At 38.1% G+C, this 22,501-nt stretch overlaps 1 protein-coding gene across 3 annotated transcripts in view; it reads left to right on the top strand.

The window, feature by feature from the left end:
• Positions 1 to 22,501, top strand: part of DPP10 (dipeptidyl peptidase like 10) — a gene marked incomplete at both ends in the record, with an annotated part of 492,309 nt that overhangs the window by 427,309 nt on the left and 42,499 nt on the right. For all 3 annotated transcript variants that reach the window (XM_080346727.1, XM_080346726.1, XM_080346725.1), the window contains 3 exons: positions 14,950 to 15,070; positions 19,411 to 19,565; positions 21,515 to 21,612. In XM_080346727.1, coding sequence (XP_080202853.1) covers positions 14,950 to 15,070; positions 19,411 to 19,565; positions 21,515 to 21,612 — 374 coding nt within the window. The remainder of the gene's footprint in view (positions 1 to 14,949; positions 15,071 to 19,410; positions 19,566 to 21,514; positions 21,613 to 22,501) is intronic.

Genomic DNA, 22,501 nt, shown 5'->3' with positions numbered 1-22,501 from the left:
GATTTCCCATTTGATTTCTCAAACTAGCATTGTAAAATGTAAACGTTTTTTGCCTTTCCATCTAAATAATTCAATCCAAACTATTATTTAAATAAAGAAAAAATTATTAATTTCTTTGAAGGTATTCTGTTGAGCTAATTTTCCTTTTAAATTATTAATTTCAAGGTGCCTACTCCACTTAAATATAGATTAAGTGGGAGGAGAAGATAAGCATTAAATGTTCTCTGGTTTCAAAAGTGACACAATATGAATGCAGCTTTCTCCATCTTAGGAAAGGAGAATGGAGCCAGCAAACACACACATTTGGGACAACACGAGAAGAACACATTTTAACATATCAAAGTTGGATATATTCAACAAAATTTTCATGAGATCTAGAGAGCAGGAAGATTTACAAATGGAAACTAGGATAAGTTGAGTATGGAAGATGTTGCTTCATCATTTTGCTTAGTGAAATGCAATGAACATGTCCTGGTATCAAAGGTAACTTAAAAATATTAACTGTTAAGGAGTAGATATCGCTAGCCCTTTGCAAGCGTAGCTCCTTAGCTATATCTGAAAGATGTGAAGAAATAATAAGAAAATCATATGTTTTATAGGAACATTATTCCTCTACTACTGTTTTTCATGTGGAACAATAAAAGGCCCAGAACCTCTATAGTCAATAAATTGAGAGAAGAGAGAAAAGATATTTCCACTTTCTATTATCACTGCTCTAGCATGCAGCTGATATTTGAGTCAGTATATAAACTATGCACACAGGTAATGCACTTTTCTATCCAGACTCATACCAGTTAACTCTTTTGAAAGGCAATATATTAGAAATTTGACATATCATTTGACTAGACAGCAAATTCTTTTTTTCACTTAGTTGTTTGTATGTATATATACGTACATATGCACAGTCCCACAAAGACTCATGCAAAAAAGTGCAGACACACGTATTTGATAGGAGCAATTGGCAGGACTTTGCAGCAGCCTGCAGGGAGCAATGAAAATAGAAATACACCCTGTTCATCTGGACTGTCATGTTGTTCAACATGTGTTTGTGTAACAAAGCATATCTGAATAGTCACACTACTGTCTGTTAGCTAATATTAACTGCAAGTCAATGGCTCATAAAACAGGATTACTGTGCTTCCTGTGTGAAAATTGCATAGCTCTATGTAATGTAGAAAAAGGAAGATTATACTTCAGCAGTCAAAAATTCTTTAGAAATAGCCACCCATAAAAACTAGATACACAATCAATGAGAAGAGAGGTCAAAATTTGATTGAACCTTTTGATAAATCAGAGTTGAGAATGATTCGGTAGCAAGTTTTATTATGGACTTGTATTTTTATATAACTCCAAAATCATACCTAAAAACATTTCAGGCTTACCTATGTCCATGGATCACATAATCACCTAATCACTTCATATAGGATATTAAAAAAATATCATAAATCACAGGGTGGGGTGGAAAAACTGCCTGTCAATCTTATCTGTTAGATAAGAACAATAGATATATTGTATTCTCTATTTCCTCCTTACCATCCGGGGAAAAAGAAGAGGAAAATTCAAAATGGTAAGGTGCCAAAATATCAAAACAGAAGAGTTTGAAGAACTGACGTTTCTAATGTCTTTGTTGTTGAGGTTCTAAGCTAGGGGGGGCGGTTAGCCAATGGTAAACACAGATTTTATTTAGCTCTTGTAAAATGTTTGCAGAAGTGTCTGTGATGGCACCATTGCCTGCAGAGGAACAAGCTAAAGGGATAAAACCAACTTGGCAGCAAAACCCCCTGAACTGTTGCTGCGTGCAAGGGTCCTCTGGCTCTTCTATGAATAGGTTCTGTTTGCTATATGTTAACATTTATTTTCTCATTTGGTATGTAGTGTCCAGCAAAAATATAGACAGGTTTCTGTCAGTGGAAGTGACAGTGACTCCCCCTCTTCAGTGGGACTGAACCTCCTTTTCCTCTGTGATATGTGTCCTTGAAACTTAGTTCAGTTGTTCCAGTGGTCAAGATATGATATCCTGGCCCAGTTTAGATCAGTGGGCCCTTTATGTCAGTCCGCCATTCCTATGGGCAAATATGGAATAGATGGTCCTTGTTACTATTTAAAAAAAAAATTAAAAAAACCCCAAAAGTAGAAGCTGTATATACTTCATGTATGATGGTGTCATGGCTCCCTGTTGAGTCTCTATAATAAAGACAGCTGTGATGAGGGGAAAAAAAATCAACAGGTTATGACCACACAGCTTTGGGCTTGTTCAATGCTGTTGTAGTCTCTTTTTTTCTATTTCAGGCAAGGCCTTCTTGAAAAAAGAGATGTTAAATTCCATCATCACCAGCCCATAACTGTCCTTGCATGTTGGTTTTTTTTCCTACAATGGGGTTATGACTTCCCCCCTGTGTTTGCATGGAAAGATCACAGTAGATTAATCACTTGCCATACTGTCTTGAAGTGGCTTAGGCTTTCGTGCTGACTCAGCCTGAGCCAGAGAGTGAAACGCAGGGGACTGCTCGCAGATGTGTAATTGAGGGGAGTGTATATTCACTGATAGCTTAAAGGCCAGGACAGCCCTGGAGGATAAGGATTAAAAAGTCAGGTATACAGTTGATCTGTAAGAGAAAATGAAGCATTGATTGGCAGGGAGGAAAGAAGGCTGAAGGAACCAGCAGTCAGCCAACACTTAAAATTCTTTCTTTTGCAGAAACAAACTGGTATCAGGTCAGTTTTAAGCTGATGGAAACAGCATTAATGAAGAAAACAGAAGTCTGTGCAGATCAATTTATTTATCACTTTAGTTGGAGGATAAGGTATGGTAAAGAAGTAATGCAGTAATAGTATTCATGTGCTCATATAAACTCACTGAATATATGAGCAGGGCTTGATCCATAATGACTAATAGGTGTTACTTGATCATATAGGTAGTATTGCAGAATGCTGCATGTTTTTACTTCACCGTTTATGGCAAGTGGCAGTGCATTTACAGAAATAGAAGTTTTGTGTGGAAAGAAAGCAAACAGTTGTTTTCAAGTGTTGCTTCACAGACCCTGAAATGTTGCAAACAGAAATGCTATTACAAGTGTTTGTCAGAATTTTTTTGTTCCTAGTTGTCTCATTTTTAAGACAAGCTGACTTTCTTGCATGGAACGTCACGTGTATGTGAAGTGGTAAATGGTTGTGGGGTCTGTATGGGTAGATGCCATCTGCTGAAATGCTGGACCATCATAAAGACAATGGGCAACTTGAACAGAGTGGACAGTGGAGAGACCAGGGCACACGTACTGTATGACTAGATAGAGTGGGTCAGGAATAGTAGCTGAAAAGACAAAGCTTTGTGTTAAACTGTGCTAGGGTTTCTCATATTGAAGGGATATGCTGGTCTACTTCAGCATTTGAATAATGTACAAAGTTCTCAGGGATCATCTAGCACTGTAGGAATAGTAGGAAATTTAAATATGACTTAATAGCACAGGATTTTCTGTCTTTCATGGCTTTGATTCTTGCTGTTAGGAGGCTACTTTCTTACATTTTTGTCAAAGGAGACAGAGAAAATTCCTTCTCTGGCACCAAGTCCAGACAGTAATCTTAGATATTATCCCATCTCCCAACATTGCCTTTTTTCTTTCGGAGTAACTAGGTTGAAATGTTTTTGGTTTAGCTTCTGTTGTGGATTGATCAGTCTGGGCAAAATTGAACGCTTGATATCAGTGTGAGATGAGCCTTCAAAATACCAGAGATCATTTAAAAAGATTTTATGTTAAGGGCAGATTATGATTTTCTTTTAGGTCCGTAGGAGCAACCTAGGCGTGTAAGAGTGACATTTCTGTCCACGCTCTTCCATGCTGGTTCATTAGTCAGAAACTATCAGTGAATGCGAGGAACAAGGCATGTGAGCTCCTGAGCATGCACTGTTTATAGATGAGTCTGTTATACACATCACACAAAGAGCAAAGGGCTGAGCAGTCCAGTTCCTCAAAGATGTCTTGCACAGTTGCTGCAGCCAGCGTGGTTCTCCAGGCAGCTCTATGGGGAGGAAGCAGATCCAGACTATCAGCCTGAGAACAAGGCAGTCTTACTGGAATCTTCTGTGCAATCATGAAGATTTATAAAGCAGCTTTTTTGCATAGGTCATAGTTCAGATATTATATGTGATTTTGTTTGTACAACACACAGCACAATGTTTGCACTCATGAGTGGGTTATCATGAGATTTTAGTGCATGTGAATTTAGTGCATGTTATGATCCAATATTGTTGGAAAGGCAACATAATTAATGTTTGGCTAAACAAAAGAGGGCAATACTTCCTCACTTTCATTGCAAATCAAGGACATAAGCATCAGAGTTTTCATGGACTTGCTGATACTCTGTGAGTTCATGCCCTGGTTTATTCCATGACATTAGTAACTAATGGTCTAGCTGCATTACAAGTGTATCCTCGCTATTGTTTACAGTAGATTTATAAACTATCTAAATAGCAATTAAATATAATAGCCCTATAGTTTGTTTGCAGTTACTCAGAAACAATTGTGCTAACACATTACTGTGATGCAGTGGCATTAATCTAGACAGAAGCAAAGTGGTGCTTCAGTGCTCCGTTCTGCTGTTCATGCTATGTCTGGCAGCTTGATGACTGCAAAAATAAAATTAACATATTGTAACTGACAAAAAATAAAAAAGGCACTGTATGACATGGGAATATATGTGTTTTGAGGTCTCCATGTTTCATCCTGATCGACAACTACTTCCCGTCTGCTTTTGTTACAACATAATCAAAAGGTTTGAAAGCTTCCCCTGAGAAAATTCCTGCCTAGGTCAATCACAATCTTTAGAAAATTGGTACCTTTAAGAGAGAATGTAGTTATTATTGCTTACAATTATAATAATTTTGTTATTATCTATTATTTGTTTTCTGACTCATTTGCAATGTGTCTTATGATTTTGAAACACAGATCATAATGAGTAGATTTTCATCTATGGCCACGCTTTGCTTAGCTGATGGTACCTGCTGTGCCCAGTACCTGCATAATTTAGTGATCTGTGGTGCACATGGAACTAAGGAGTAAGAGCTGGAGCAAGTCAGAGCTGCACACCTCTGAAAATTTTATACCTGTATCGATTGAGCTCCAAAAGAATAAAATCTGCAAAGGGAAGATCAGCGCAGTTCTGCACTACTGGAAACTTGCAAAGGAGCTGTATTGGAAACTGTATCGAACTGCTGCTTTGCAGTAACATTCCATAAAACTTCCCTTGAAATTGTCATCCTGTAACATACGTGATCTGGATAGAAAATTTAGAAGATGTGAAAAACAAATGTGGAAAAAGTTTGCATAATTGTAACTGACAAAGACACTAATGAATACGCTAACCATCCAAAATTGACACTTATAAAAGTTTTATAAGCCACTTTTCTGTGTTTTATATTATCCAAAATATAGTGATTCTCTTTGGGTCTGGAGATCACTGCAGGACCTGTAAGAAAGACATCAGCAGAATAATCAGTCACACCAGTGAAATGTGTTGTATCTGCTTTGGTAATACTTTGCCACCTTGCATTGTACTTGCCTGTCAGTGTGTGAGTGTCCTGGTTTGTTACCATGGAGCTTCCTCTGCAGCTTATTACTGTGGGCAATATACTGACCCTTTATCTTGCCACTTTTTCAAAATACTCCTTAGAAATGTGGTTTGTCCATGTGACTTTGAACACAACAGATCTCACATTTGCATGTATGGAACACTAAATCAACACCTAACTTGGAAACACCCATGTATAGAGCACTGTCAAAGGAAGACTGGTGGTGTACCCATCATCCTCACCAAGCACGCAGCCCATGAGTGACCCCTGTGGCAGCACTTTATTCAGTGGAGTTCTGCTGAAGATGGGTGTTGAGTCTCAAGCTGTAGGTAAAAACAAGCCAAATGACATCAAAACACCGGTTGATCCGAGAACACAGGGAAATCCACCTCTTCCCTGCAACCAAATGGAGAGCTGAAGGATTTCTGTGGCTCACTACAGCATGTGCCCTGTGGCTCTTAGCCATAGAGGAGTTTTGGTAGAGACCAGGAGGTTTGGATTGCCATCATGGAACTTCTAACTGGGTATAATAAACAACTCTTCCTATATAATTCTGTATGTGCAATTCTTCTGGACAATGTTATTTGGAAGTGTCTCCTTCCCAAAATGAGCATTTTTTTTTTCTGTGAGAGGAAAAAGGTAGCAGTTATACTGTTGTTGCATCAACACACAAAACATGTAATCTTAAGTACACTTTGTTCTTCAGTGGGAAGCTGCTTCAACTAAATGAGATTTTGGCAAGGGAAAAAGCCAGAAAGGGGTACTCATCTTCTGTATCAGTGGGTATAATAATGATCTGGCAATCTCAGTTTAAATCTGTAAGTCCCAGGGGTATAGTAAGTGAAATCGTAGATGAAAAGAAAATGTTTGTTCTGTTTGGACTTGAAGAAAACAGACATTACACTGTGACTATGATTATCATAATTGATGGCTCTGTGAGAAAAAATGTGTCTATCAGAGCTTTGGCGGATGCCGAACAGTGGTAGGGAAGATGCCAAGCCAGGTATTTATTTGTAATGATGATACACTGACGAATGCAGTGGCTGATTTGCAGTATTCCTTACAGTGATAAAAAATACTTGTAAGTTTCTGAAGTGAAGCTATTTGTATAATTTTTCAGATCTGTGAAGCAGAAAGTGGTAACAAATATGTTAAGTACTTAAATGAAAATCAAACTTGTTATCTTGACAGCAAGTGTTGAAAACACACAAACAAATGGTTTCCATGTGGTTACAGGGGTTTGATTTTAATTTATTCCTGTAATCCAGAGTTAGTTTAAATGTTATTTACAAATCAAATGGAGTGCATAGATATCTGCGTTTTCCATAACTGGGGCCAAAACAGAAGTAGGATTTGAAACTGGGGTTTTTTTTCTAAAATTTTTAAATTAATGATTACATTTATGATACAACATATTTATTTGTTAAGATCACTTACTTGCACTGAACTTTGCGTATGGAGCAGCTTGTTAAGGAAACAAACACTGACTCTTTGGATATATATAATATGCATGTTGCATGTATATGGCCATACAATATAAACACCACCAAGCAAGTTTTGATCAATCTATTTAGTTTCAAGTTAGTTTTTCCTCATAACATGTATGTGGGCTCTCTGTGCCAGTATCTTTGGGTTTTAACTGCTAGTTAACTGCTGGTGAAACTGGCTATATGAAAGCTATTTAAACTGTGCTTACGTATTGTGCTCCTTTAGCTGCGGTCTAGATGGTGTAACAAGTAATTCTCATTCCCCCAGTGCTGTGTGTTTTGTTCCACCACATGCTCCAACATGAACTCAGGACTAGGAGAAATACAGCTGCTGCTTGTGTCATGAGATCTTTCCGTCCCAGTATGAGGTTTAGTGGTAAAATAGTCAGTGTTGTGCCAACCTGGTCTCATACCTGGAACTGAAGTCATGGTTTGGTCTCTGAAGAGCAATGTACAAAATCTGCTGAGTGACTAAGAAAGTATTTTTTATTTTACTTCTGTCTGTCTAGTGAATAGCTGATGTTATTTGTATTAACAGTTGTTAGCAGGGGAACATATTTCATCTGGAAATTTTAGTGACTGATCTAACTAAGGGCAATTGAATTTGGCCCTGGTTAATGTATGGTAAGACAGGAGACAGAACAAATGGGAAGAGGTGAGCCCAGATGGAAAAACATCTTGAAGCTTTTGAAGAATTAATTATCTAACTAATTAGCTGGCAGTCTTGCAAGAAGAAGGGATGGAATTTTGCCATATGCTTAGGAAATGAAGAAGTCTGATAGATCCTATGCTGAGATGTAGCTGTCAGCCATGAGGGTGGTGAAGTCGGATGATTAGCCAGACTACTGCACAGGACCACAGAGGCTTCTCTGTCAGTAAAACTGCTACTTACCCCTCTGTATAGAGCAAAAAGTGCAGTTGAGTGGTCACTGCCAGAATTCTGCAGGCAGCAGCATTTCCCAAATGTCTGAAGGTCTCCTTCTGGGCATTGTCCGAAATGCCATAGTCTTGTTGTAGCTCCTGTTGTCTCTGTGAAAGGTAAGGAAGACTGTCATCTTCTCTAGGGTATTAAGTGCAAGTGCTGAAGTTGTTCCAAGTTGGAATAGTTGCTCATGTATTTGTTGGTCAGAGAGTCTGTGCAATGAAGTATGTGACGATTTCCTCAGTTCATAGGTGGGACACTCACCTACACTGGAAGAAACCAGTGCTTGTTGTACGGATGTATTTTTTCACCAGAAGTATATTGGTACAGATGCCTTTTTTGTTTCCTTTCCAGCTGTATCTGCCCAGTAGCTTTAGAGTTTCTTTCCTTCAAGACAAGATGCTGGATTGTGGACATTATCTTTTTATCTTGAAAAATTAATTTTAGGAGCTATTAAAACTTTTGTAAGGGTAAATTGTGGCTACAAAGCCCACTGATATCTGCAGCTTGCATTATGTAGTTCTATTATTATTGATGGTAAAATCTATTTTTACTTGTGGTATCAATCAGGAAGTCAAACAAATCTGCCATGTTCAAACTCTGGAGGATTAATTAGAAAGATTCACTCATTAAGTAAGGAATATAAGTCCCTGATATATTAACCATTATGGGATAGGCATCCAATTTTTCCCTATGATAAATATCAAGACAATTTGAAAGACTATGCTAACTCATTTTCTTCTGTGTTGTTTGTTAGTGAGTTCTGCTATTATTTCACATCAGGTAATGTGGAAATACTAGACTGGGGATCTGCAAATTTGTGCCCTATAGGACAGTGTTACTTTCTCATGGCTTTTAAACTGTGGCCACACTCCACTAAGAAGTGTGACCCAGGCCAGCAAGTACCTGGTTGTGGTACAGAGTGGGAAGATGTACCTTCAGCTTGAGGGAAGCATGACATGAGTGAGTAATGTTGCTTCTAGACTCAAGGTGGTTCTGTCTTATACTGTCGAACAGCAATGGCAATACCTTACACCCATATGGTCAGTGTTTGTATAATAATAACGTAGCTTACCATGCAACAAGTTGTCATTATATTCATATGAAAATAAGTTTATGTATGTGTAAGGCAGAGAAAGGACTAATGCTAGACGGTTAAGTCTACCTTATCATCAGGTTTGAGAGAAATTTACCTCTCTGTTTGGTAGCTTTTCTCTTCAAGTGAGACTGATGACTGGTCCCGGGGAAGGTTTTGTCAGCAAGGGCTGCAGCTCTATATCTCTTCTACCTAAAGAAAATTGGGCTTTTGGATACAAGTCTGAGCTTTGGTGTGTGGATGAATTTATAGGACACATGGAAACATCTGCTGGTGACTCCGTCTCCACTGCCAGAGCTAACCAGCCTCTGATGGAGAAGCTAGCCCTGCTTTGGCAGAGCCCAAAGTCCTTGTTCACCCACGCTCATTGCTGGTGTGCTGGGTGAGCGATCGCATGGTGACCTCCACACAGCTCCAGGCAAACTGCTGCTGCCTAGTTGGTGAGTAAAAAGCTTCAAATGTTGGTGATGTGCTACCCTGTGATCAGAGGAGTGATTAAGTGTGGACATGCCCATGGAAAAAGCTTCAGCGGAGCACCTAAAGGGAAAAAGTAGAATATTTTTTCTGTAATTTAGTGGCTTTTCTCTGCTTGTAGTGTTTGAAATTATTAAAGACACACAGGGGCCCTCTCCAGCTATCCACACCAAGTTTGCCAGTCAGCTGTGGGATTAGATGTCCCTGTGTTGTCACAGATGTCTGCCATCTGGAACTCGCTACTCAGACTGGGTGCTCTGCATAAGACCTCAGCCTGAAATACAATCATGTAATTGTGAAACATGTTGCAAACAATAAATAAGTGTTGTGGAAGAAATTAATTTAGAAGGAGGTTTATGAAAAAATAGTTTAGAGGCTGACAAATATGGAAGAAGGGGAAGGATTAGTACTGTAGGCAGAATATTAGACCAAGCAGAGCGTCAAATTCTTCACTATCAGTTAAAATAATTGTGGTCATTATCAACAACTTACCTCTCATTAATCAAAAAAATTCTTGCAGTTTCCTTTCATTAATTGAAAAGTACTTAATTAAAGAAATGGTGTGGCTTTTTCTTCATTTGGTTTAAGGCTTGATATAACTAGCTGTGCAACATCTCTAAGAAAACAAAAAGTCAAATAATTTTGAAGGCCATAGATTCTGATATTCATCCCTATTTACAGCATTATTAGCAAATGATCTTAGCTAATAATTAATTTTAAATATTTTAAAAATACTTGGGAAGTAGGTGGTGAAGAGAAGAGGTTAAAAAGTGCATAACAATAATTTTCATATAAGATAGCATAACTTGGTTCCACTTTGTGCCCTTTTCAATTTATTTTCTTATCATCATGCCTGAAAGTTGTGAAAGCATATTGGGCACAATGCTGCCGATGTATTCATGAGAATTCTTGTCTGATACTGAGTTAGCAACTCCTCTTTTAGCAGTATTGGAAGATTCAGTACTTGCAATCAACATTTTTGTACTCATGATGTAATAATTAGCCTGAAGTGTATCCTAAGAAAAGCCTGTTTACTTGGTCCCAAATACCTGAGTGGAGATAGACTGGCAAGGGAAATTTTTGGTTTATGTGACATTACCTAAAACACAATATACAAAGTGATTAAGTATGTCAGATCCCCGCCCTGGGAACCCTTAGATTTTACTTACTGGAGCCAGGATTTTAGGCTCATGTATTTGCAAGATTCTGTTCCAGTAATTGTTTGTTTGTTTGTTTTGATCAATAGCTTTTATCTCAGTGTCATGATTTGCTATCTGCCTTGCAGTATTTAAGAGTTTAAGTCTCTCTTATAGGAAAAGTAGTAGTCTGAATTCTCTCCAGCCACTTGGTCTCTCTTTCACTCAGTTTTAAAGACTTCCCTTGCTTCTGGGGCCTGATGTAGGATTCTTTGCATGTTTAAGATGAGGAGTAGTTCCATTTCCCATTTAGATTGGATATTAGGAAAAAATTCTTCCTGGAAGGGGTTGTCAGGCATTGGAACAGCAGGCTGCTCAGGGCAGTGGTGGAGTCACCATCCCTGGAGGGGTTTAAAAGGGTTTAGACGAAGTTCTTATGGACATAGTTTTAGTGCTAGAGTTAGGTTGTGGTTGGATTCAATGGTCCTGAGAGTCTCTTCCAACTGAAATGATTCTATAATTCTGTGGTCACAGCTTTTTCAGGGGGACACAAAGCCAAGACACTTGGCTGCAGGTCAGTGTTGGTGTGCAAACAGTGGACAAAGATGAACAAGATGTAGTCACAATCTTGTGAACAAAATTAATTTCAGGTGGTGATCTGTTAAGATTTCAGTGTTTTCAGAGTTATTATATGAGATATATTTGTACCATATCAATATTATACTGGGAAGAAGAGTTCATGATGAGTATGCCTTGTAGAAACATCTTTCTTGGCTGCGTCACTCAGGCAGTAATGGAAGATGGGAGATTGGCTTTCATGACTACACAAAGTACTTGCACTTAATTGAATCCACAGCTTGGATTTACAGAGAGCAAAGCAAAGAGCCTCTCAGTCCACGACGAGTGGCTTTCATGATAATGTTGTCACTCCTATTATAACTCTGCTGCCTGTTTTGCTGCAGAAATCAACATTTTAACTCCAGGTCTATATTTCCAAGAGTTGAAGGAGTTAATTAGAGATGAGCACTTTGGCATGGTCAGGAATGCAGTCCTGGCTACAGGGTTTAGGGAGGATCAGTGCAGGAACTGATCCTATCAATACAAACAGCAGGTTGTGGGCTTTATGTGGAAAATGGCACCTCCTGATATATAACAAATGCTCAAACTTCCAGATGAGATGAAATGACTAACCATAACGGTGAATCTTTCCAAGATGTTTTTACAGCCTCAAGCGCAAGCTTATTGATCTTTCCAAATGCTTCAGGCAGTGCAGAGCGATATTTGCCAGTGCACCAACCCTAAATCGTGCATTTACATGGTGTTTAGTTACGTGGAAGAACATGAACGATATTGCATAAAATGTTTTGCGAAGGAACATAAATTCATCATTTTTAATGATACATTCAAGTACGCTATGAGCTCGAGGCTTGCTAGGGAGAGAGCCACTGAGTGGCTTTCAAGTTTTTCAAGAAGTTTAAAATGTCCCAATCCATATGTTAGAAGAAATATTATTCATTGGGGTAGCTTTCAGAAGTGAAAGAACACATGCCAAGAGTGATGAGGAGAGAAGGGAAATTTCGGTGACAAAGTAGACTAAGAGGATTGTGGGGATGTTCCGAGGGTGGCTGAGAACTGTTTGAGGATGGAAACAAAGCCACTTTATGAAATGAACAGGGAATAAAGCCAAGGAGGGCAACAATCAGTGGCACAACAGTGAGTATTCCTTCTGAGATATTTACTTATTTGCAATGTGTCAAATGGAATTAGCAATGCCTGCTAATAGTAATAACAGGATTAAAGACCTTTTCATGGTTCAGTCATAAAACAAGTAGTTCTTAATCCTGCACTTCATCTGACAATGGTGGCTTTAAATGCAAGCTTTTCATTGCAGAGACTAGACACTATGGGTATCTTCACCATTAAAAATAAAAACGGCCTGAAAAGCTGGGAGAGAAGCAAAAACAATACTTCTGATCTTCAAAAATGAATTAGATTGAACTCATTTAATTAAAGAAGCTTAAATTAAATAGAATCATTTGATCAAGTAGGCTTTTTTTTTTTTTTTTTAATCTCCTGGAAGGAGCTTTTTATATAAGAGATTGTCAACTGTAAGAAATCACTCCTTACTCAGCAACAGTCTGGTTCCCACTGCTTATGCCACCTGTAATTTAGGTTGATAGGAATATTTTTAGTTCATTTAAATAGTAGCAAGTATTTGACTAAATTATTTATTTTTCTTGGTTAAGCAGTTAGCCAAGCCTTGTTATTACTTGTATCTGTTTCTTTTAACTTAGAAAAAAAATGTACATTTTTACTGTGGAAATATACATTAATAAGAAGTATTTGTCAGTATTTCAAAAGATTGCTATGTCCATCTTTCTCTAATCCTTGTTTTCTTTTGGTGTTAATGCTGGGTCATATGTCACATTCCCATAAATTCTTAATGGTATCAAATGTTATTTATGAAACTATAAATGTAATTACTGATAAGTACATTTTGGATTATTCAAACTCGATCAACTATTTTTACTTCAGGTTTGAACTTACTGCTCAGTTTTGAATTTCTGACCAAAAAGTACTTTGTTCCAAGTCACCCTTGATTCTCATTAATGGTGAAAATCATTGCATTGCTCATGGTATGAACAAAACTCAGCTTTATTGCTTTATGCAGCAGGAATCATGAGGTGCCTACTGTTAAAAATCAAGAAATGGCATTAGCTTGGGGACTTACAGGGAAATCTGTTTCAGATGGTAATTTAGAAGCAAAGAGAACAGCAGTAATAGTGACAATAATACTTTGCTCTCTGGTTAGTATTTTCCCATAAGTCGTTTATCATAGACGTATGCGAGAATGATAAATGACTAGGCTTTTAAAATGCTCTTTGGTGGAAATATATTTACTTCATGGCAGCAGTCCCTGAGACTCTGTATATCAGTGTACATTTATGAAATTGCAGAACAGAAATTTCTAATGTGTGTTGTTTCTCTAATACTCTTAGATGTATTTTCTTAATGTGAAACAAGTTTGGTGCATAATATTGGTATTAGGTTGATTCCATTGCTAAGCTGTGCAAGCGCACATGTGGTCATTGTAATTTAGTAATAAAACAAAGAAAAAGTCTACAACTCTGAGAGAATGACAGCTCAAATACAAGTCTAGTCACAGGCATTGACAACTCAGGAAAACAAGGAGTGCAGGAGTAGAGACAAAAAGGATCAAGAGGATTGTTACAGGAAAAGCTAATAGCTGTGTTCTGCTTTTTAATACCTGTGGGACAGCACGTACCTAAATTGTGTTGCATTGAAGTGCTTGAGGGTCTCCTGGCTAATAGGAGAAAAGGCAGACATGTAGCCCATTGTGGTGTGTGTCTGAGTATGCAAGAATTTCCATGTCACAAACTTTCCTCATCATCACTGTATTTGTCTCCTGTCCTTTTTGCCATCCCCATCCTCCTCTGTAGTCCTTTTTTTTGGAGGTGGGGCAGGGGAGAGGGGTTGGCCTTTGCCTTTCCTTTATTGTATTTTGTCATGGAGCCCGGAGCTCAGCTGCACAAAAAGGGTGAACTTGAAAACCTTTGCAACAAAGCGAGCAGGGACAGGAAAGCAGACAAGGCTGAGAAGCGGCAGCGAAGGAGGAAAGGTCTGTCTGTCTAGTCTGCTGCTCTCAGGAAGAGAAGGAGGAGCCCACACTTGAAAATAAAGCGCATCTATATAACACACTTGGGGTAAAATGTGTGTCAGAGTCAAACATAGTGTCAGCAAGCTGAGAGAAGTTAACAGCAGTCTGCTGTTTATTTTTGCTTTTCCAGTAAGTTATCATACCATGATAGAAAGCTCTGGCTTACATTTACGATGTATGTACTGTGCTGTATGTACTTGCAGAAGTGTGTCTAATTTCACAGCTAGAAAAACAGATTATTTTATTAGACAGAGTGGAATTAATGGAGAATTTCTCTATCTATTCAACTGTTATAAAATTTGTCTCCTGTGCGATTCTGAGGAATGTAATAATATTTCTTAAAGTGAATTGAAACATTTCAACTGGGAAGACAATTTCAAAGGAAGAATTTGGCTTCGCATAAGTATTAAGAGTTTGCTTAGTTTGTCCAAATTGATAATAAAAAGAAATATGAAACCAGTGTTGGTGAAAACTCACGCTGAATTATTCTGTAGACTGTTCTGAGCCTGAGGAAATTATTCACAGCTGAACATTCATTTATATCTACCAAAATGTTCTTTTTTCTCTCCTTCCCTCTTACCTCATCCAGATTTATATTTTTGAAAATAACATCTACTATCAGCCTGATGTAAAGAGTAGCTCATTGCGCCTGACATCTTCAGGAAAAGAAGGAATTATTTTTAATGGAATTGCAGACTGGTTATATGAAGGTAAGCCAGACAAACATATCTGTTTATTAAAACAGAGGAGAAGCTCTTGTACAGACTCAACAGCACAAATCTATTCATTTCAGAGAATGGTGTCTAAGGTATTTTTTTCTTCTGTGCCTTCTCATTTTCTTGCAAGATTGCCTTTGTATCTATTCACACTTTGTATTGACTGCCGCTTTGCATATAACAATATTTTCTGAGAAAGAAGAATTTGTTTTCAACCAGAATGCATCAAATGCATTATGAAGACTAGGTAGCTTGTAAAAAATGCTACAGTAGTGAAATCTTGATGTGGAATTTTACTGCCAACTTCAGTGAGGCTGGCATTTCAAACAGAGCTCTTCAAATAAAACTAAACACCCTGTATGTTTTGCTTATCTAGAATAACTCCATTCATACCTCTGGAGCTATTCTGGGTTTACAATGCAGCTGAGGAGGGGAAGGACTCAAGTTTGCTTTTGTGAACAAGTGCTGATCTGCTTACAGTTAAAGCATCCTAATAGAAGAGGGCACGGAATAGTCGTAGCGTAGAAGAAGATTTGGCTACGTTTCCTTTTTTACTGCTTGATACACAGTGAAAGGTGATCAAAGATGATACTGCCTGGTGCCTCACTGATGTTTTACCAGTGTCTCTCCTTCAGCCTCAGTGTTGGTTTTGCTGTGCTTTAGCCTGACTCACGAGAGACTCCAGCCCCTCAAGCCAGGCAGTAACATTGTGCTTGACTTTAAAGAAAACATCAGTGTTTTAGCGAGATCTAAAAGTGTTGTGCTGTTACCTCAGCAGTGGCCGCTACTTTAGCTTAAATCAACCTGGGCTGGACTGATGGAAAACTGGCTGTTGCTGGCAGGCAGTGCCAAAACGGAGTGGAGGACAAGCTCAGCCTGTGATATCCTTTGGCTTCTGAAGCCACCTTCTGCATAGTAACACAGAATGCTTCCCTCTGCATCAGTAATGCTTTTAAAATAATAATAAATAATAAATAATTTTTAAAAATGGAAGCTGATTATCCAGCTTGGTACAAGAGCTTAAATTTAGTACACATTTCAGTTATTCCTTCTATGAGTCAAATTTTATGGATAAATAGTTTGGTGTTAAATACTCAGTTACCTGAAGAATATAACTTATTGTATGCAGTGTTTTTTAGGAATAATGTTACACCATATAGCAGTGATCTTCAGCAGGGCCCTTAGAACTGATCTATCCATGCCTCTTGGCATTTCAGTTGTTATAAGCAGATAGCTCACTTTTTAAATTGATTTTTTATGTTTATTTTTTATTTCTCTGCCCAGGTAAACTCTGAAATTAGAATGGTAGTTTGCATCCCTTAGCCATATAAATGCCTATGTCTGATAATTACCCACTTCTAAGGTTTCTATTAATGTGTTGAAATATTTTAATATGTTGGCACATTTCAAAACTTGGTGACAAAGGAAATCTTTGGAATGGCATATCATTTTAGATACACTTTGTATTCTTCAAATCTAACGTGACTTCATGCAAATTGAGGAATTTAAGCATATGTACCTCATTGAAGTTGATATGGTATATCAAGTTTTTGCTGAAACAAAGTGAAGTTAGTAAAGGTCACAGTCATGGATGCAATAAGGCAATTGTGGCTCCAATTCTGCAAGCATTTTGAGGACACCTGTTCAGAAGAGGGCAACCTGTGTTTCTCTTCTCTTTCATATGCAGCGTGGAGCTGCAGTGAGTGATATATCGTGAAGGATCATTATCCAGCTCTGCTCCACAGAACAAAATGTGACATGAGATTCTTTAAAAAAACATCCCTTCCTAGTCTGCAAAGGAAGATATCTTAGAATAATTCCATTTGGGAGGGACCACAAAAGGTTACTTAGTGCAACAGATCAGTTCTGGTATTTGCCAGGTGTTTTATTGGAGCTGTCTGGAAGGGATGGAGTACATCTCATTTAAGAATTATACAGATCGAAGTTTAAGACATATTTTAATGGAAGAAATGTCAGGGTATTTATATGATTTGAACCTCTGCATTCATGACATCTACATTTAGGAACTAAAAAGAATCAAAACTAATCTCTTTTATTTGAAACATGCCAATATGCTTTTTATTTTTTATTTAAGTTTACCTGTGTATCTCAGTATCTGGAAGAGGATGATGTGGATTTTTTTTAACTTCATTTATTTTAAAGATCAACAATGCTGTTGTTAAAACAAATGATTTTTTCCTTTAAGCTGCAAATACTTCGTGATGAACAGGAAAAGCAAATGGGGTAACCTGGAAAGAGTAGGAGCAACTAGGACAATAATGGCAAGGATACTTGTCTGGGGTTATGCTCCGGCTTCTCTGTGTATGCCCATCCTTCACATAGACACGCTTTATTAGTTAATATTTGGGGACTGAAAGGCTTTAAAGCTTCATATAACTTCTTTAGCTGACAACAAAACACAACAGGCTTCTTCATATGCCTGTGAACACATGGATACATAAGCCTCATACAGGGCTGATTTTCAAGAAGTCCGGGAGCTTGCTACTTCTTTTTTTGAAAAGGAAGCTAGGCGCATTTGTCCAAATATCTTATACTGCCACGTCAGTTAAAGCCTCACTTTGTTCTTCTTATTCCCTGTCTCTTCAGCTGTACATGTACCTTTGTCATGAGAAGGAAACGCAAAAAGTGTCCAGTCTGGGACTAGAAAGTTTCTGCAGTGATACACATCCCAAAGTTTTCCTACTGATGCGTGTCCTAAAGCCTTCCTTAAGTGATTTTGCCCATTCTTTTCTGAGTTTTTTAATCCCTGGCCCAAACAGCTGTTGCATTTCCCAACATGCAGAGAATTCTTCTGGTTCACAGGGATGCAGGCAGTGGGCTCTTCTCCATAATATATGTAATTAAAGTGAGGTTGAAAGGGAATTCTGCCTCTACCAGTTGGAGGACCACAGTCAGTGTCTCTTGGCATGAATGAATGTACTGCTTCTTTCCCATCAACCACTGTTTGATTTCTACCAGTCTTCTACGTTCAGTACCATTTTTAATAGCGTCAGAAGCCAAGGAGGCTGAATATCATCCAGACAAAATTAAGAGATTTTCAGTTGAATTGAGAACTGTTCCTCCTTTCGACCTCATTTGTTTTCTTCTGTCATTTGCATGAGTTTGCGTTTAGCATTTTACCTTACACAAGCATTTGGGAATAGCTTTTCTTTGCATGGTAACCTTGTTTGAATGCAAACAGTAATATTTCAAAACAAATACAGTTGTGATTTGTGCTATCTGATATTCACCATTCATTCTCTGTTTTTCTCCTGTGTAAAAGATTTTAGTTATCCAGCCAGGGAGAGAAGCATGACCCAGAATATATGACTTATTTAATATAGACCCCAGCTTCGTTGCACCTAACCTTAGATCATGCAACCTATTAAGCCGCTTCAAAAATTTCAGAATTTGATTAGCTTCTTGGAGAGTCTCCGTTGACAATTTAAGTAGTTTTGGGTATGCTCTTAAATTAGGTATGCAGTCAATTAGTTTTCCAGCCAAATTCTTCAAATTAAAATACAAAAGGCTCACCAAACAAGTCAGTAGTTTGAACACGCATTGAAAAAGAGTTTCTAATGAGTGTAAGACAGAATACCTGCACAGGGTGAATCTGGAATTGGTCAGGAGCTCGTTTACTGGCATTCCAGGAGTTTGGGTGTTGCTTCTATGGTTGTCTATGTTTTGTTTCTTTCTAATATGAAATATAATGACAATAAATGTAAGAAAACATTGCAGGACATTTTTGAGAATTACTCTGGTTGGGAGGTCAAATAAAATTTGCATAAAAACATAAAGTTTTGTTTGGATTTTCAAAAAGTTACATTGCAGAAAAGCTGAAGTTTTGAAGAATTAAAGCTAACCATTAGACTGAGACAAGAAAGCTAAAATATTGTACTCCAAAAATTATTATTTAAATATTGCTATGTGAGGATCTGTCTGTTGCCAGTTGTCACAGCTCAGACAAATTGGGTATGTTGAAAGATTGACAATCCTAAAAAATCTGTATATTAAAATGGTCCAAAGCACTTAAAAATTAATTAAACACATCTAATGGAATGCAATGGAACTAAACATATGGCAGTTACAATCATCTTTCACATTTAGATGATTTATTGATGTCAGTGAAGTATTCATTTGGGGAAAATGGTTAAAGTTTGGTCTTTTGATATGCCTTGTTATCCAAACATTCAACCCAAGATAATGTGAAATTACTGAAACTACAACAGATGCATTTCAAGTAGGTACAGAAAGAACAAATCGGCATCAACTGAATGAGCTGGAAACTACGTGATAGTTATTTTTATGGACCTTAAGGAGATCTGGTTTTGCAGAGGAACTTCTTCATTCCCACATTGCCCACTGGTGGTCTCCAGATGGTGAAAGACTGGCGTTCCTGACCATAAATGACTCTCTGGTACCAAACATGGTGATTCCCCGGTTTACTGGAGCTATCTATCCAAAAGGAAAGCAGTATCCTTATCCTAAGGTAAGATGAGTGGGAGTGCAGCCCCCACGTCCTCTTCCTTGCACAGTGATAGTATTCAACCACATGGACCGACTGATCTGGGCACTAACAGAGGCTGCTTGTGTTTATGTTGTTTTTCAGGAAATATTAATTACTTTTTTTTTTTTTTTCAGTAGACTGTAATGCCTTTTGCTGGATAGAAACTATCGGGTGACGGAGCAGCAGACAAATTGATTTGTAGTAATTTCAGAATTGATATATTGCTTGGTAAAATCAATCCACCACTTCTGGGAGAAGAGTAATATGTTTAAAGGACTACAGAGAAAAAAAAGATACTGTCACAACTGCACTGGAGTCGTATGCACTGTGTGCACAGCGCAGGGCTTGTTTCATTGCAGTTACATAGATCTCAGCAAATTTTGCTTTTGTTAATAAATCTGACAGACTGGCTCTGAGCAAGCTAAGCCACAGTAAAATCTTTTCCTGGCCATCAAAATGAGGAAAAAAAAAATAAAATAGATATATATAGATATATATAAAATAGAACTATCACTGAGTTCCAGATTTAGAGAAGGGGTTTCAGGTTTGTGTTGGAAAGTGAAAGAACAACCCAGACAGGAATAATGTCTGAAATTGCCCCCAGTGCCTCCCTAGCTGTCATTTTTGTGCTGAGCTCCAGCACTGATATTGTCCTCCAGGTTATCAGTTTATCCATCCTTTGCATGCAGTTTCAAAGTGCTCGATTTCTTTTTGAGCAGAATATGTAGTTCCATGTATGTGACCACTTTTCTTTTGAGGCGAATGTAAAAGGTTTTATGAAAGAAACACATTCCAGGAGTCTCATTAAATCAATTTTTAAAACTTTTTTAAACATTAGTTAAAATACATAAATATCACTTTCTTGTCCCACATATCACTCAGAAACATTTGAATACAGCATTTAGACTGTCTGTATTTTGTGATAAGTCCAATTTCTAAGGGGAATATGTGAATGTATAGTATTTAAGCCAAGCTCTTCTGCATTACCAAATACCCCTGTGAGGAGCCAGATATGCAGCTTTGTACTTTCTTATGATTAAATCTGTAGAATCAGTGATTGTACCTTATCCTTCTAATATTAAACGGAAGTCAGCCCCACTGAAAAACACTCTTTTCATCCCCCATATCCCAAGGATCCTAGATTGTGTTGTGTGACTCTTGTGATTTACGTGAACAAGAAGCTTGAATATGATATAGCTAGGACAGGGATCTGGGACTAGTATCATCTTCTTCTCAGCCCTACAGAGCCTTGTCCTCTATCTCCAGTCCTTTCTCTTCATCTCAGGAACATCGGTCTGTAACAAGGCATGTTACCAGGAAAAGGACGAGTCTAACTTCCCTGTAGATCATCAGGATTTATTAGACTCTTCCCAGTGGATATATATCAAGCTGCCATTTTATTATCCTTTAGCAACAAGAAGCATTTTGTTTCTCTTAGAGCTGGCCTGCCAAAGCAGCTGGGTTCTGATCAGGACCAAAAACAGAGATTTCCAACTCATCAAGCCAGGGAAGGAAGGCTGGGGGAGAAGGAAGAGGAGGAATGCTGTCCCAGATATAGGTAGTGTAGCTTTTTGGAAGAAGGAGCAATAGTGTCTGGAAAAGACTTTGCTGGAGGCTGGATTTAGCTGCTGGTTTAGGAACTGGCTGTGTTTTTGCAGCTGACTGGGCCAAACCACTTCTAACATTGGTCACTTGCTCTGCTCAGGCAGGTTTGCCATCAGTAAAGGACAGTGAGAGAATTACTCAATGAATTCTTCGTATTTTTATCTGTGTAATTCATATAGCTGTGAAAATACATTTTTTAGATTTGAGATTGTTAAACTTTAATAATTTTTCATAATTATAGAGATAGTGAATTATGTTAATGAGTGAGTCTGTTTATCTGTCACTGATTCAGTGTCTTTTAATCTCCTATTTCCTTTTTCTCAAAGGCAGGTCAAACAAACCCAACAGTAAAGCTGTTTGTAGTTAATCTGTATGGACCAGCGCACACACTGGAACTGATGCCACCTGACAGCTTTAAATCAAGGTATATAATTTCATTGTTGTGAAACTCATGTTTAATTTAACGTGACTTTTTCTCAGGCTAATCATTGCCTCTTTGCATCAGCACAACACTTATCTGGAATGCACTTGATCTCCATCGCTGTGGCTGAACATAATGATGATAAAATAAAATACAGGTGTATTGGATTGGTGCTTCTCTCAAAAAATCACAGGAATCTGGGATTTGCTCATGTCTGATGTTCTGAGAATCACCAACTTACTTGAAATATATGAAATTAAGAATCCTAAGGTGTGCTTAAGGGGGCTGAACACTGCCGTGGTTCTGAGGCTGTTCTGGCATTCACTCCCAGCCTTTCTTTGTGTCATGCCAACTTGTTACCTTCAGTTTCTGAAGTGAGATCGCAGAATATAGAAGTATATTGCAAATGCATAGAACATGTAATCAGTGTTTCCTCATTTAGAGAGGAATAGTCTGAACTTTTCAATTCCAGTAGGTTACATGAAGTTTTGTTTCTCCCCGTGGCTGACAGATGCAGCAAGGTGGCAGAAGGCAAGATGCGATGACACCGGATCACATAGACTGATAGGGGTGGTGTTGTATTACTCCAGGAGAAACAGCTTCAGAACCACTGAGCTAATATAACAGTCCCTTTGACTCTGGGGCTGATGCAACGAGGTCTGGCTAAAAACAGTGAACCTCCTGCTGAAGTTGCTACCTTAGGCTGAGCTCCCGATTACCTGTCCTCACTTCAAGATGCGTTGAAACTTTCCTTTAAGGGCAAGAAAAATTCCATCCCTTCCCATACAAATATTCTAAATTGTAGAAAAGTGGTCATCTTGATTAAATTCCCATTCTGTTTTCAGTGCATGTGCTAATGATCTTCTAACCCTAAATTATTATACAATATAGG

This window comes from Nesoenas mayeri (genome assembly GCF_963082525.1).
Source record: "Nesoenas mayeri genome assembly, chromosome: 6".
Taxonomy (NCBI): Eukaryota; Metazoa; Chordata; class Aves; order Columbiformes; family Columbidae; genus Nesoenas; species Nesoenas mayeri.
This window is presented reverse-complemented; position numbering and strand designations above follow the sequence as displayed.